At 42.2% G+C, this 17,257-nt stretch overlaps 1 protein-coding gene across 1 annotated transcript; it reads right to left on the bottom strand.

Moving 5' to 3' along the window:
* Positions 1–5,791: 5,791 nt before the first annotated feature.
* Positions 5,792–15,480, bottom strand: LOC139418979 (uncharacterized). Its single transcript, XM_071168778.1, has 6 exons — positions 14,996–15,480; positions 12,420–12,550; positions 11,894–12,070; positions 8,490–8,642; positions 8,025–8,136; positions 5,792–7,785 (listed from the first exon to the last, which is right to left on the bottom strand). Exons 1-6 carry the CDS (start codon positions 15,264–15,266, stop codon positions 6,902–6,904), a joined length of 1,728 nt encoding a protein of 575 aa, XP_071024879.1. The 5' UTR covers positions 15,267–15,480; the 3' UTR covers positions 5,792–6,901.
* Between the last annotated feature and the right edge of the window lie 1,777 nt (positions 15,481–17,257).

Below are 17,257 nucleotides of genomic sequence, written 5' to 3'. Positions count from 1 at the left end.
CACAAATTTTACCTTTATTTAACTAGGCAAGTCAGTTAAGAACAAATTCTTATTTTCAATGACGGCCTAGGAACAATGGGTTAACTGCCTGTTCAGGGGCAGAATGACAGATTTGTACCTTGTCAGCGTGGGGGTTTGAACTTGCAACCTTCCAGTTACTAGTCCAACGATCTAACCACTAGGCTAACCCAATATTTTTGTGGGAACAAAACTACCTCTATACTTCCACTTGGTTGTATGGGTTACCATCAGACAGGTCCCGGAAAACACCATTGTGTTTGTGAGAGTCTCCCCTTTCCATAGAGCGGTCATAATATTTTTTAGGCCAAACCGTTCAGATGCTACAGACTTTTGTGAGAAGACCGATTTTCGGGTTGTCTCCTGGTCTAACAAACACCTTTGTAGCTCGGCCACCTTCCACCACTGATATCCTTAGCTTAAACTGACAGATTTTGATTTAATTTATTATGTTACTTAGATTGACACACAGGTGCGATTTTAACCCCTAACCTTAACCCCTAATCCTAACCCCTAGAGCTAACGTTAGCCACAACAAATTAGAGTTTGTAAGATATCATACGTTTTGCAAATTCATAACATATTGTACAAATTGCAATTCGGAACATATTGTATGAATTGCAATTCATAACATATCATACGAATTGTAATTAATAACATATCATACTAAATGGAGTGTCTTGGATTTACATACAGAATAATATGAAATGCTCTGAGACCACGTTGCAATCTCAGCCGTTTATCTTTTCCAGTGATGAAGACATGGCATAATCATGGTATGGTGGGGTATGCAAAATTGGTCAACTTTGAGCACCTTTATCTCCCGAATGTTTTGGCATTCAGGTTTTAAACAAATCATTTTCGGAGCAATTCTACGCATCCTCTGGAGGATCTCCTCCTGTTTGAGGAAACTGAAGGCTTTCCCACAGAACAAACATGAGAAGCGTTTCTCTTTGCCACTGGATCTACTGATAACTTTTCTACTACTGTTATTTGTCAATGGGCTTGTGTAGCCATTTATGGTTGAGGCACTAGCATTGTCTGAGGTCTGATTTAACATAAGGAGAGTGTGAGGAGGAGGACGAAGGCCAGGGAGAGTCTGTGTTGTTACAGGGTAGATAGATCCTATAGAACACAGGTGGCCGGTGGCATCTTAATTGGGGAGGACAGGGCAGCTGTCTAGGCCCCTTACTTTTTTCAATCTTTACTAATGACCTGCCACTTGCTCTGAGTAAACCCTGTGTGTCAATGTCTGCGGATGACTCAACACTATACACGTCAGCTTCTACAGCAAGTGGCATGACTGCAACACTTAACAAGAGCTGCAGTAAGTTTCAGAATTGGTGGCAAGGAATAAGTTAGTCCTAAATATTTGAAAAACTCTAACCATTGTGTTTGGGACAAATCATTCACTAAACCCTACACCTCAACTAAATATTATAATGAATAATGTGGAAATTTAGCAATTTCGAGGAGAGTAAACTGCTTGTAGTAACCGTGGATTGTAAACTTATGGTCAAAATATATTGATGCAACATTAGCTAAGATGGGGAGAGTTCTGTCCATAATAAAGCTCTGCTCTGCCTTCTTAACAACAATATCAACAAGGCAGGTCCTACAGGTCCTAGTTTTATCGCACCTGGACTACTGCCCAGTCGTGTGGTCATGTGTGACAAAGAGGGACTTGGGAAAAATTACAACTGGCCCAGAACAGGGGAGCAAGTCTGGCCCTTAAATGTAGCAGGTGTAAAATATACTTTAGGAGGTTCTCGGGCCTGATCAACTTTAGATTCCTCTGAATCTGCCCAGAAAATGGCTTGTATAGCAGAGACAGAAGATGAGATCTTGGTGTTCACTTGTGCCAGTAGTGACTCAGAGTTTGCTGTCCCTTGTGCTTTATATCCTGTTTAATTTGCATTCAAGATTTTGGTGAAATTCAGGAGGGGTGAATGTAACAGGTGTAAAATATTCTTTATGTATTTCACTGAAAGTCACTCATTTATTTTCATTTATTATTTTAAGGTTATTTTGAGATGTGTTACACTACTTTCAAGAGTTAACTGTTTTATTGTATTTATTTTCTAAATTGTGTTAATGCTGTGATGTCATCAACGGGAGCCATGCTCAGTGATGCCAATTTAGCAAATTTGTTGCTAGATTTAGCAACTTTTCAGACTACCCTGGCAACTTATTTTGTCAAACAGCACCTAGCAACAAATTTAGCTACTTTTAAAAATGTATTTTGAACTTTTAGCAACTTTTGAAAACTGACTCAAACGCTAAAATGCACGCATTTCCCCTCTAAATGACACAAAAACGATTTTCTCTGTCACACACTCAGTCATTTCACACGTGCCTGCAAAAGTGCATTGTGAGTGACGTCAGCAGCAGGCGCTCAGCTCGTGCCCAAGCAGCAGCAGGCCAGCAGCAATTTCAGCAAATTGCCAATCATTGTTGGCTGACTGCAGCAGCAGCAGTACGGGTTCGACAAGCCAAACCCAATGAATATAGTTGGTCACGAATGTTTGATCTTGAACAGAACAAACAACATCAATCAACATGTCTCAATCAAAACTGTAGAGCCAGAAGTACAGAAAAGAGGGGGAGTCTGTACCTGAACAAATGTCAAATCATATTTTTCGCCGAGATGGCCAGTCAATTTGAGTAACACTGACCATGCTTTTACTCCTCAGTTTGCTCAGAGCGTGATGAGGAGAGGTGTGTGTTTATGTATTCTCCGGTCTTTTGAATGCACATGTTTGCAAATGCACAAAAAAGACAAGCAGAAATTATATTGTCATTGATTTAGTGTTGCTCTACTGTTTGTAGGAATATATATTAGTGTGAATGGGGATAATGTTAGAGTGCAACTTTGATTGCAACTTTGCAAGGCTAGCCCAGCTACTGTTACCTTTATTGCGGGAGAGGGTCTCTCAGGTGCAGACAGCGCGAGTTTTCTGGTGATTTTCTTACAGGCACTCTTGTCTTTTATCAGGCAAATATACTTGTGTATGGGAGTCCAGACGACAGCATTAACCTTTGCCATGTATTTGTATACATTCCATGCAGTCGTTTTAAAGAGAGACAATTGGCAGAATTGTGTCCAGAGCCTTGTCTTCCACCAAATCCTCACCAGAACACAATGCAGAAAGGTACCGGTACAGTACCGGTAACATTGGTCCCGTTACCCAGATCAACGTGGATCATTGTGAATCGCCGTTGATCAACACCAGCTTGGTCACCAGGAGTTGCTATGCTATAGATAGGTTGGAAGTGCATCTGATTCGTTTGAAATTGTTGATACATATAGTTAATTTAATTACTCATCCATTTATTTGTGTATCATATAGGGAATATGACCTATATTGTTGGAAAAGGATACCGTGTTTCCAGTGATGAGCTTGAACTGGGTCTTGGGAGAGGGAGGTTTTTCAGGGAGTTGCCTCAGACCCCAGCTAGAACTATAGATGTTGTAGATTCACTACATTTTTGCTCTACTTGGGTGCCTAACGACACACCCTCAGCTCTTGCAATTATGCCTAGTGACACTCCCTCAGATAGTTCAGAGGTGGCCAATCTTATCACACAACTCACTCATCAGATAGGACAGTCTATATCAGATCAACTTAGAGAGGAAGGAGGATAGAGGCATTCACTGACTCACCCTCCCTTTAATTTATTTGGTATGAAGATGGTCACGCAGTCTGACGTGAGAGAGCCTCCATGTTTCAGAGGGGAGGGGTCTGACAAGTACTTCGTACATGAATGGGAGGAGCTCATGGACGCTTACCTGAGAAAGAGGGGCGTGCCTGTCATAGAACAGTCACGGGAGGTTATGTCCAAGCTTATGGGGAGAGCTAGAGACATTGTAAAGATAACACTCCGCAGCAATACATCTCTGAAACCTCACGAGAACCCTAAAGTGATAATGGATATATTCTGAAACAGCATTTCAATGAGTCAACATATTCATCTATGCCTCTTAACGATTTTTATAACACTTTGCCCGTACTAGGACAAAATGCCATGGAGTACCGGATTCGTCTGAACAAGGGAGTAGATGTGGCTGACGAGTGTTTGAGGAGGCAGGGTCAAAGCTATGAGGACTGAACTGAACTAATTCCTTACTACAATGATGTGTTCTCCAAGAGCGCTCTACATATTGTAGAGTTCCGCCTGCCCACTACCAGAAACTACGACAAGTATCGACGGAAATTAGATGAAAGATGTCATGAGATGAAAGGCACAGAGCGAGTCATGTAAGTAAGAGTTGCTCCTAACCAATCCCTCTAATGGTTAAGGTTAGGTTTGGGCAAGAGTAATCTGATCCTAGATCAGTAGTTAATGACAACTTCTACTTTGATCACAAACAAACAGACCAATGGTGACGGGGTGGTTGTGATATCCAAGATGACAAATGGAGGAAGATGGGCGTACGCCTTCAGTACGAAGGATCAAATCCTTCCTAGGAATGATATTCTGCTATCAAAATGTAATTCCAAACTGTTCTGCTATTGCCAAGACTCTCTTCGCTCTCAGAGGAGAAGTGGGAAGGTGAAGCCCGAGAAGCAAGCTGGCAGCTTCAAAAAGTTGAAACCTACTGACTGGACTAATGAGTGTGATTCTGCACTTAACAGCCTTAAGGAAAAGTTGTTAAACTGTGCTGTTCTTGGTCAGGCATGGTTTAAAATAGGCGCAGACTTGCCCTAGTCTAGATATTATAATTGGCAAGTACAATAACTTCTAGATTTACATTTGCATGCAACACTGAAAAAAGATTGAAGAACCATTTTTAAGCAATGAAAAGTTGACAGGCCAGTCCATTTCTTTCAACCAAAAGGCTAGCCAACTATCTAATAAACACTTCAGAGAGGAGGTTGGTGTCTGTTATGAACCAAATTAAAACATATCTTTGAATTACACAAAATAGTAAGGTGGCCAATAACTGGGCTGATAGCAGTATTTCCACTGAAATGTCAAACAGGCTAATTGCTAACATGACACCAACCACAAAACATTTAAGGCTTGATCACAGGATAACACTGTAGAAGACATTTCTTAAAAGCTGTTGCATATGCCGCTAATACGGGGTTACACGCTAGCGTTACCTAGATTAGAACATCAACCAAGTCCTGATTCCAACACAAATTAATCACTAATCGTGGGGTAACCATGAGGTAGCTAAGGCCTTTTTTGAACCCATTCACCAGGCATTAGACTAGATCCTAAAGGAGAAGATGGACTTGCTGATAGACTACCACCAGGGGGTGGATCACTGACTGAAGTCTGTCACTCTGACGACCACCAGGACTGAGGTTGTTCAGTCCTCCTGTCCACTGGTTGTGTTCTATGTGGTAGCTTCTGTCCCTCGTGGTTCAGTCCTGGCTCTGACTCAAAGGAAAAGCGACAGCGCCTGATCCAGGGCCAGTGACCTGCAACTGCAGAGGGCCAGTCCAAGATGGTGGATCAATTAAGATAACTCACTCAGGCCGTTTGCCATGGTCTACTTGTATCGTTCCTTGATGCAGACAGTAAACAAGAGTATATATATTTATGAGAAGCGTGTCACTGTACACACAAACATGATAAAAACAAGTTACCACAGCCAAGCCCATTTAACACAAATTCAAGTACTTAACATGGAGCCAATTATAATTATTTAAGTCCATATGATTTTGTTCAACTGAGAAGGGAAACTCAGTTCCTGCAAAGGTATTTTTTAAAAAGTCAGTCATTTTTGTATTTGATTTAAAATGGTCATACACTCACAACGTGAAGTACAATACTTTTATTGCACAAAATTATACGTGACAAGTACAATAACATCACTACGGTAACACTTCACCTTTCCTGTAAATCTGGTACCATCGCTTTGATAAAAATTTATTTTAGAATACTTTGGAAAAGGTTCACTACTACATGTAAAGTAAACATGACTTAAGGCACTATCATGATCATCTTACTTTAAAAACACCAAGAGAGCCATCCTTCTGAACGGAGCTGCAGGACAGGAATGAAACTACCCAGGAATGTTACCATGAGGCCATTAGTGATTTTAAAACAGTTACAGTTCAATGGCTGTGATGGGAGAGAACAGAATGGATCAACATTTGTGACTCCTTAATAATGACTTTAATCAATGAGTGAAAATACAAGTATACAGAAAACAAATATTCCAAAACTGGCATATTGTATGCAATAAGGCACTAAACTAATACGACAACAAAAACACAAAGGAATATGCTTTTTGGCCTAAATGCAAAGCCTTATGTTTGGGGAAAATCCAATAGAACTACCTCTTTATTTTCAAGCATGGTGGTGGCTGCAGCATATGACACAACTGCAAAATTACACTGTAGTTGCTTACCAAGAAGACAGTGAATGTTCCTGAGTGACCAGGTTAGAGTTTTTACTTAAATCTGTGTAATGATGGGCCGGGGAGTCAGAAGCAGGTGAAACATTTAAATAAAACAACAAAACCAATTGTAACAAGTCTTAAAAATCCTTCTTAAGAACCTGTCTCCTTCCCTTCATCTACACTGATTGAAGTGGATTTAACAAGTGACATCAAGAAGGGATTGTAATTTTCAGCTGGTCAGTTTATGAAGTGCAAAGAGCAAGTATTCCTAATGTGTTGTACACTTAAGTCAATGTCACACAATGTCTAGATGCAACATTCTACCAAGGAATATTCAACAATGAAATACGTTACTCTCATTATTCCAAGTGCATCTTTTCTGCTGACAATGAAAAGGAATCTTTGTCTTTAATGCAGGGTGTGATGTCAGTCAGAAGCTATCAAATGGAATGGTTACTTTCTATGTTATAGAGTGGAATGTTTTTTTCTGCTGGTGTATCCTGAGGTAACTCCCCTCTAAGAACCTCAGTCCGTACAGGTAAATGGCCTCTCTCCCATGTGGACCTTCAGGTGCATCTTCAGGTTGCCAGACTGAGCGAAGCGCATGTGACACTGGGTACAGCTGAAGGGTTTCTCCCCTGTGTGGACCCTCTGGTGCCGCTTTAGGTTGGACGAGTGTGAAAAACTGGCCTGGCACAGGTGGCAGCTGTACGGTTTCTCCCCTGTGTGCATCCTCTGGTGAATCTCCACCTGTTTGGGGAAACTGAAAGCTTTCCCACAGAATGAACACGGGAAGCGCTTCTCTTTGCCATCGGATCTACTGATAGCGTTGCTACTACTGTCATTTGTCAATGGGCTTGTGTAGCCATTTAATGTTGAGGCACTGGCATTTTCTGAGGTCTGGTTTAACAGGAGAGTGTGAGGAGGACGAAGGCCAGTGAGAGTCTGTGTTGTTGCAGGGTCCATGTTCCAGTTAATAGATCCTATCGAAGGCAGGCTGAAGGCAGCACCTGTTAGTGGGTTAACCTGAGGCGCCATCAGTCTCTCTGAATCACAACTATAGGAGCAGGACGGAGCATCGCTAGCCGAGTCAGTGTCTGTTCTCTCCAGCCGCATACTGACACCTCCCCGTCCCCGCAGACCAAATCTACGCCTCACCCTGGTCTCAGCCAGGCTGTTGTCATGGAGACATATTTTGGATGTTGTTTTGTGCTCAACTGTCTGTTTCTGGTTGTGGTTAACAGTGTTGTTCCCCAGCCCAGAGTTGAGGATGCTGTCCCATCCATTGACCTCCACTATGTTGCCTCTGGTCCTGGCCTGCTTGATGTCGTCCCCTGGACACATGGCTGCACCAGTCTGGGAATCAAAAATGGCAGAGCGATCTCCTCTGTTAGCGTCCAACCAACCACCTGCAGGAAGAGTTTAGAAAATAGACCTCACAAACATGGCAGAGAACTCTAAATATGGAGTTTTTTTTGTCAATGACCTGGTCAAATTCATACATTATAATGTGTGCTTTTATATGTAAACATAAGCTGTATTTACTTCATTTTATTATTGAAGAAAATATAGAAAAAAAATGCCAGGTGCATCACTTTTCCCATTGAAGATCTATTACTGTATGTAGACCATATTATTTCTCTCTTACCTTGCTCCCCCATCTTTAGTCCACTCAGCAGTTCAATGCTCTCTGGTCCATCTTCTATTATCTCCTCTTTGACCAGCAGCAGATCAGGCTTCCCATCCTCCATGTCTACTGACTGTAAGAGATACAGAGTGAGAGGATTTTGGATCAAGAAATCTGATATGAGCACCCTGCTATTGCGCATTTTATGATTGCATAGAAGTGCCTCATAGTAGTGCCTCATTGCCCAAACATGTTAGTTGATTTGATTACTTTACACTTTAATGGTTTGATAATTCAGAGGCATGTTCCCACACTTAAGACAAAATTAATCAAGACCTGGGCCCGTATCCACATAGTCTCTCAGAGTAGAAGCGCTGATCTATGATCTTTCCATTAAATCTTATTAATTATGATCTAAAAGGCTAAACTGATCCTAGATCAGCACCCTGACCTAATATTATTCAGCCAGTAGTTCAGTGGGCTCACCTCAGTGAGACTGTGTGTGGTCCTGTTCTGCTCAGCTGGTTCCTCTGTGGGTTCAGGAGGAGGTGTAGTCTGGTTGTCCTCCATGACCATGGTCCCCTCAGCGTTACCCAGACCCTCCTCCTTCAACATCACCACCTCTGGACCCTCCTCCTCCTGGAAGAGAGAGGTGATACAGATTACACAGACATACACTCCCTTAGGTACGTACACACACAAACAGGTAATAACTGTTTAGCCATCCCACTGCTATATTGTAGTTACAGAATTACTTAATTGTTGTTAAACATCATGGTGGACATAAATATGATTTTGCGGGTAAATATGAGTCAACTATGATAAGTCAGAAGTCAGACAAACCTCAACTATTTTGACATGTAAAATAAAATGCATGAAAAATGGAAGAGGCTATATATGGACAGGCTTGGTGCCCAAATTGCTCAGCTGAGAGTCGAGTGGAGACGAATGGAGTCTTCAGTCTGATGAAGCCTTCCCAGCTAGCTAGTTTGTAGGCAACAGCAGCATGGCGCTAGTTAAAACTTGTAAAAGACTAATGTTTATTTCGACTGGACGAGGGATTAATAACTTGTAGTATTGGGCACCATCTGGATGTCACCGTGACACAAGCCGGTGTGAATGACCAGCGTTGTTTCGTGGTTCGTCCCACTGTTGCTTCACCGGGCAGCTGTATTACATGTTGCTAACGTGGCCAATTTGTTCTGAACTGACAGAACGTCCCCACTCAACGGTCGCTGCGTGACATACAACATATATTTTGGGCAACAGGCATGTTCGAATAGACTATCCAGTGTACAGTAGGTGTTTGTGTAGGTATATTTAGTAAGTGTATATTGGTTATAAAGCGCTGTCTGGAGAATAAGGTGAGATCAGATGTGATGTATACTAAAGAGAGATTCAATGAAAGTCTTAGAATGAAAAGTCCCATTTTGTGTTTATTAACCCTTTACACATGTGGGAATTGAACTATATGGATAGGAAATGTTTCTTACAGAACTAAAAAAATAAAACCATACAGAACCATGGTAGCAATTGAAAGGGAACAGTTGAGATAATTAGACCAAAAGTGAGCACACAACAGTTTACCTGACAAGATCCAATCTAAACATGACACTGTTGATTTTATGTGCATTTTCCATTTACTGTACATTTTGCAACACACTCTGCATACATTCAGTAACAAAATAAGAATATCCCTGGGCAACGTGGGGTAGGTGCAACATAAGACCAGAAAATTACAAGGGTTTGAGTGAGAGGACTAACTGGGGCCTCCAAGTGGCCACACACCTCTCCAAAGTGTGCACAGTTCCAAAGTAATTTCAATGCACTTTTTATGACTCAAAGAGTCTTCAACTATAAAAGGTACTTTTTTTGCTCTCATAGCGGTGCTGTTGAGGAACTAGAGCAAGCACACTTGTAGTTGTTCTGTTTCGGAACACAACCCTGCATCCCCGCCATCACACAATTACTGTTGTTTACACAATCCCAAAATAGTCCATTATAAATCGCAATCTGGCAGCTTGTTCTATTGCAAACATGACTAGCTAAGGTATAAAATACAAATCTTACAGCATTAGGCTTTCACAAGGTAAATCAGAGAAACAGATAGTCATTGTGGTGCGCATAGAATGGAGTCATGAGTGCATTCAGGTACGTGTTCAGCACATAATAAACAAACATAGGATCAGTCTGTTCAGAAGAACCCAGGGTATGACGACATCACATCTTGTAACTGCACATCAAACATAGTGATCAGAAACGTTGACACTGTATATGACATGAGTTAGATTTGGCGATGTGAAGTGCAGATTTGGCTTGCTTGTATGACAGTGGTATTTATAAGAATTCTCAACGTCTCACCTTTCACGATACATCGAGTCATCTTAATTTACAGCATTTCCCTCAGTCAAAACCCATACAGCGCTTACCCATTCCGTGATGGTTACGAGTGTATTTAACAAGTGTTAAATACTCCATATAAAAACCACACATGCATGTCAACAAAACATCTGAATGAACTTAATAAACTGTATTAATTTTCTCATTAAGTAGTTGGAAGTAATGAAATAGGCATTTATAAACATATAGCTTACACAGTACTTTTAAGGCTTATAGATCACACAATGCCTGGATTCAGAATTATATCTATGACTCGTTATTCCAAATTCATCTGTGGATCTTTACTGCTGACAACAATGAAAATTCATCTTTGACTTTAATGCAGCATTTGATCTAGAAGTGAGAAGCGATCAAGTGGAATGGTTACTTTATGTTAGAGTGGAATGTTTTTTCAGCTGGTGTATCCTGAGGTAGCTCCTTTCTGAGAACCTCTTCCCACAGTGCGTACAGGCGAACGGCCGCTCTCCTGTGTGGACCTTCAGGTGCATTTTCAGGTTGCCAGCCTGGGTGAAGCGCATGTGACACTGGGGGCAGCTGTAGGGTTTCTCCCCTGTGTGGACCCTCTGGTGCCTCTTCAGGTGCCCAGCCTGGGCGAAACACATTTGACACTGGGTACAGCTGAAGGGTTTCTCCCCTGTGTGGACCCTCTGGTGCCTCTTCAGTTTGCCAGCCTCGGTGAAGCGCATGTGACACTGGGTACAGCTGAAGGGTTTCACCCCAGTGTGGACCCTCTGGTGGATCTCCACCTTCTGGAGGCAGCTGAAGCCTTTGTTACAGAGCATGCAGAGGAATGGTTCATCTTTACTACCGCCTGATGTTGCTCCCCCTCCCAAAACCTGGGCCCCTTGGTCCTTTGAGTTCAAAACCTGATCAAAAAGGATGCGGCCGTGTGAATTGGAAGGCCCCATTGACGTGGACACTAGGTCGCGATCCCCGAGCGCATGTAAAGGGGAGTGGGTCTCAATATTTGGATTTGTCTCTAAACTTTCCCTGTAATCTAATAAAGCTCTGCCTTGAGAGAGTCCTTCCCCTAAGTGAGTCTCATCCACATTCCATGTCAGAGGAGCGTCGCCCTCCACTTTCACAGTCACCTCATCTACGACTATAACCTCCCCTTTCTTATCTAGGCACCCTTCAGAGTACACATTACTACTGTACTGGTTCCAGTCCCCTCTAGACAGATCCGTCTGTGTCTCTAAACCCAAGGGCATGTTGCCAGGGTCCATCTCTGTAGTGTAAGAACATGACAGATCATTGCCAGTCTCTAACGCGTAACCTGAGTCCCGATGGGAATGAACCGTCCTCGGGTTCGGGTTACCGTAAAGTAAATACTCTAAGCCAGGAGCAGGAGGACAGCCCAGTCGCCTCAGCCCCAGTATCTCTGGGTCTGATCTGTGGTCAGATCCTGTGTGTAATAGCCGCCTGTGCATTACAGTTAAAGTCTCGGCGTCTGTCTCTGACTTGAGGACGGCGTCCAGCATTCCACTGACCTCCGTGATGCTGCGTCGGGTCCTTGGCTGGGGCGAGGCGGTGAGGTCCTCCGTGGCTACAGGGGGCGCCACTCCAGCCGCTGCTCTAGTCTGGATGTCTCGTGGGTCCTCTCCTTCAGTCCTCTCCTGTTTAACCTGTGACGATCCTCCAGAACCAGCAGCCTCTGCATCTGCAGACTGACACATGAAGAGAGGTTTATTTTATCTTTATTCAACTAGGCAAGTCAGTTAAGGACAAATTCTTATTTACAATGACGGCCTACCCCCAGATGACGCTGGGCCAATTGCGTGCCGCCCTATGGGACTCCCAATCACAACCGGATGTGATGCAGCCTGAATTCGAACCAGGTACTGCAGTGAGACCTCTTGCACTGAGATGCAGCGTCTTAAACCACCGCGCCACTCGGGAGCCCCCGAGGAGGTTATTACCGGTACATGAACTGAATTGGATAACAATGTCATAGGGAAGTCTCACAAGCTCCTGGACCACATTTGATGTACTGTAATGTTACACTATGACACTAACCTCTATCAAGATAACATGCTGGGTTGAGGTTCCACTCCCCTCATCTACAGCTATGGGTTGGTCATCTCTCCACGCGTTGTGTCCCACTGGCTTCACAAAGCTCATGTGGCCTCCAGTGAGATGTCCTTCACCTGAGAGAGTGATTGGGGGAAAAGTGGTGGTTAAGTTAGGTTGTGTTAATGCTCAAAGCTATATTGTACACTACTGACACTGGCCGAATACCCATACTTGCGTCATAAATATTAGGCTGTTTGAGTATGCGAAAATAAAATATGTTTTATAGTACACAAATTTTCAAAAATCTAATGGTAGGATGTTCTACTAATTTTGGCTTTTCATCTAGTAGAATTAACTTCGGGAATTTCCCAGCCACAATGCATTGGAAGAGGGAGGAGTTTTGATAACAAAACAACTTGGAATATGGTAAATAGCGAAGCTTCTGCGGTGGTGTTCAAATGTAAGTAGTTTTTGTTCTCAAATTTATCACACTTATTTCATCGTACAAGATCGTAACTCTCAATTGGATATCACAAGAAAAAAAATATGAATAAAAAACCTGCACACTGCTCTTGCTAGCGTTACTTTTTTATTTTAAGCTTCATGGGTCGGCCCGGCCCCTTGGCCTTCGTCAGAGCTCCTCTGCTCCTCCTCCTGAATGCATTGCAGCCTGCCTCAGCCTCGCCACATCACTGTCTCTCTCAGTAGCCTCCTCTCTGTTAAAGTAAACATAGTAGCCTATATTTTGCTCCTGCTAAAGTAGGCTCCGTTTAACATTAGCTTCTTACTTCACCCTTCTAGCTAGCTAAGTAATCCTAAACAGAGCCCTTCAACATTACTGCAATAACAGTCTCTGCCGGCAGCTAGCCACCTGACTGACTATCTACACTGAACAAAAATATAAAACGCAACATGAAGTGTTGGTCCCATGTTTCATGAGCTGAAATAAAAGATACCAGAAATGTTCCATGCGCATAAAAATCTTATTTCTCTCAAATTGTGGACAATTTGTTTACATCCCTGTTAGTGAACATTTCTCCTTTGCCAAAATAATCCATCCACCTGACAGGTGTGGCATAGAAGCTGATTAAACAGCATGATCATTACACAGGTGCACCTTGTGCTGGGGACAACAAAAGGCCACTCACACAATGCAATGCCACAGATGTCTCAAATTGGCATGCTGACCGCAGGAATGTCCACCAGAGCTGTTAGAGAATTTAATGGTAATTTCTCTACCACAAGCCGCCTCCGACATAGTTTAAAATATTTTGGTAGTACATCTAACCGGCCTCGCAACCACAGACCATGTGTAAACTGTAGGTTTGCGCAGCCAAAACATTTCTGCACAAACTGTCAGAAAAATGTGGCCTTTTATAAAATGGATTTCAGGCAATTCTACATGTCTGAAGACTTTGGCAGAATCGTTTTTAATACCGCACAAATTATTTAAATGACAGGCTACTTTGACAAACTGAGATCAATTTAAAAAAACTACCTTACCTTGAATCCATCAATAGACTAGGCCTATGTGTGTGGAGACACATTATAGGCTACAATATGAGGAAATTTGTCCTAAAAACTGCTCTCCAGTTTATCTGACTCACCCAATGATGCGCAGCTCACTCACTGGTGATGGCCGATGCTCTCGTGCCAAATGCCTTTCTCTCATTTTACTTTGTAAAACAATATTTGGAAGTTGATCAAATATTTTGGTAGCCTACAGCAGACAGATTAGATTCTCTTTTCAGCAGGAGTCATTTGCTTTCCAACCTGTGTTTTCCTGTGATTGTATTTGAAATATTGCAAAATACTTGTTTTTGTCTGCATGCTGTTTGTTCACTGACATATTTGCAGTGCATTCCAAAATGTAGGACCATTCCTTGCTATTAGGCTACACTCCACAGCTAGGCTATTCTTCAAAATAAGCTATTGGTCCTCTGTGACACTTTTTTTTTGTGGTGTAGTAGGCTAATCTGAATTATTTCATTTATTTCTGAACAGACAGCATTAACTCTAACTTTGGAACATTTATTTCAATATATCAGGGGTGCTGCAGCTCCTACAGAACCCTTCGCACTTCTATAATGAAACAGATGATGCCGTGCAACGCTGAAGAGAGAGAGAAGAGTTACAGGCTAATGTCTACAAGAGAAGGGAGAGAGATCATATGAAGTTCATCTCATTCTACTTCTGAGAGATACAGGCACGCGTCTCACACAGCCACAGATTGGTCTCAAACATAGGTTACAATGTTGCACAAACCATAAGCCTGGGCCTGCCCAACCCGAATCAACTCTTAGAATATCAGGCCTGGGCTGAATTTCCTGAACGAAACAGTCCAAAACAGTGACGTGCCTGATCCTTTTCCTGCAGGATTCGGCTCAAATTAAGCACTGATATTAACATGGCACAAGTCATGGCAAAATGTGCAGAATTTCCGGAAATGAGCTTTAAAACAGCACATTTTGCCTGTGCCCCATGACAAAATGTGCTGAATTGTAGCAAACTTGATTCTAAAATTTAGGGCCGGGAACGGGACGACTGACTCCGCAGTCTCGGCCTTCTGCAAAATATACCTCTTGCCATTCCTCTATATTGGTCGAGGATCTTGACACTACAGGGACGACTGGCGCGGACGCGGTCTCTAATTGTCCTCTCTGCGCGCTCCCGTACCACCTTCAGTTCCAATTGCTGTAGTTTCCTCCGCAATGTCCTGTTTTCTTTCTGGCTTTGAGACATTTCCAAACGAAACACGGCATAGTCGTCGTCTACGAGTTTACAGATCTCTGCCACGGCTGCATTCGCTAGCACCTCCATGATGGAGGCTATTTGAGTGTGAAAAACCATTGTTAGCTAACGTTAGCGGCTACTTAGATTACGTCTATCAACCAAGTCCTGTCTCCAGCGCGAATTAAAGACTACCTGAAGTAAGTATGTGATGCTGTGCTGTTCAATTAGTCATATTTCGAGTTCCAATGTGTAACATAAACGTCTAAATAACAACAAAAAACCGCTAACGTGGAAATTGTTCTTGGTCACTGTTCTCTTCCGTTTACGCACTGAATTTAAATTATTTTTGGTTGGCGTCATTGCTCAAAGGGTGTGGTTAAATGAAAAATAAATGCGCGCTGTTCTTTGAATTACGGTACTGTTTATTACGTTGCACACCAAATCTCCTATGATCAGTATCTTTCAAGCTGAGAGCAGACTTGTTTAGAAAGAATAGTGTGTTAGCAAGAATAGAGTAGAAAATAATAGAACGATCTTAATCCATCTACATCATCACAGTCCTTGTTCTAGCCAAGGTTTACTGTCTCTCTAAAAACAAAAGTATTTACACAAGTCTGTTTCAAATGACAAGTTAACAAAGGGTTATGAGGGGTAATATAGTTCACATACCTTCATTGATAGATTCTAGAGAGTCTATGAAGTTAAAAAATAATATCTTCTACTCTGGTTCTTTGAGCCACGGTGCCAATTTTGAACTTAACACAATAACCTTATCTTTCATATCAGCTAGAAATAATAATAATAATAATAAAAAAGGATAAATTACTACGCACATTTATAGGGCTAATTAGGGTTCCCACATATATACAGCAAGTAGTGAAATTTTGCTTTGAAAATCCAATAATTATATGTAGCCAATCAGTCACCAGGTGAGTGGATGAAGGCAAATAGACTTGTTCTTAACACACCTCAAACTTAATAGGGTGTTACCTTGAATGAATGAAAATTGACTATAGTAGTCATTTGTATCTTGTTTGGCGTTTTCTTGCATTAGTTTGATTGCTATAAGAACTATGAGCTCACACACCATTACGTTAAAGCACATGTGTCTTCATAGATCCCCTGATGTGTGTTTACCACCACCATTTGTCTGACCATAGTGGTCGGGAGTGTAATTCCCCGAATAATACCAGAATATAAGATGCACCCAAATTGGTTCCAACACAGCGCTTTATTTACGGATGACAGACGGAAGACCCGAGGAGACCACCTGTGCTAATTAGCTATCTAGCGTGCTCTGAACACCTGTGTGTAACGGAAGGAACGACGCCAGAAAAGTGTTTTAACTGAAAAATACTTTTCGCTGTAACTGTGTTAAACCCGCTTAAAACAGTGTGCACTAAGTGTATATTTTGCTTTTGTGAAATTATTTAGACGTGATATTAAAGTAAAGGGCTTTATGTTTCTACAATCGTATCGCAATTGAGAATAGATCCACGTTTAGATGGAGTATTTGACCGTTTTGGCTGCCAGAACCAGTCTCCCTATAAACATAACATATCAGGTCCTTGGACGTTAGGTTGTCAGACCAATCCTTTGACCTCCACAATGTCGCCGATGATCCTGCCCTGCTCAGTTATGTTGTCCCCTGGACTCTTGTCTGCACCGGTCTGGGGTCTGGGAATCCAAGGTAGCCGCCCAGTCTCCTGCAGCCAAGCACCTGTTTTTTTTGTGTTTTTTTTTTTTTTTTTTACAATTACCTGGTCAAGTTCATACTTTACAATTTGGTTTTGTATGTAAGCATACGTTGTTTTGATTTCATTTTATAAATGAAGAAAATCAAGAAAAAATAGCCAGGTGCATCACTATTCCCATTGAAGATCTATTACTGTATGTAGTTTATATGTATTTCTCCCTTACCTTGCTCCCCCATCTTTAGTCCACTCAGCAGATCAATGCTTTCTGGTCCGTCTTCTATTGTCTCATCTTTGACCAGCAGCAGATCAGGCTTCCCATACTCTCCCGAGAACCTCTTCTCACAGTGCGTACAGGCGAACGGCCTCTCTCCTGGGTGTACCTTTCAGGTGCATCTTCAGGTTGCCAGCATG

Source organism: Oncorhynchus clarkii, chromosome 10, assembly GCF_045791955.1.
Source record: "Oncorhynchus clarkii lewisi isolate Uvic-CL-2024 chromosome 10, UVic_Ocla_1.0, whole genome shotgun sequence".
Taxonomy (NCBI): Eukaryota; Metazoa; Chordata; class Actinopteri; order Salmoniformes; family Salmonidae; genus Oncorhynchus; species Oncorhynchus clarkii.
The sequence above is the reverse complement of the archived record's forward strand: the minus strand, read 5'-3'. Positions and strand labels throughout refer to the sequence as shown.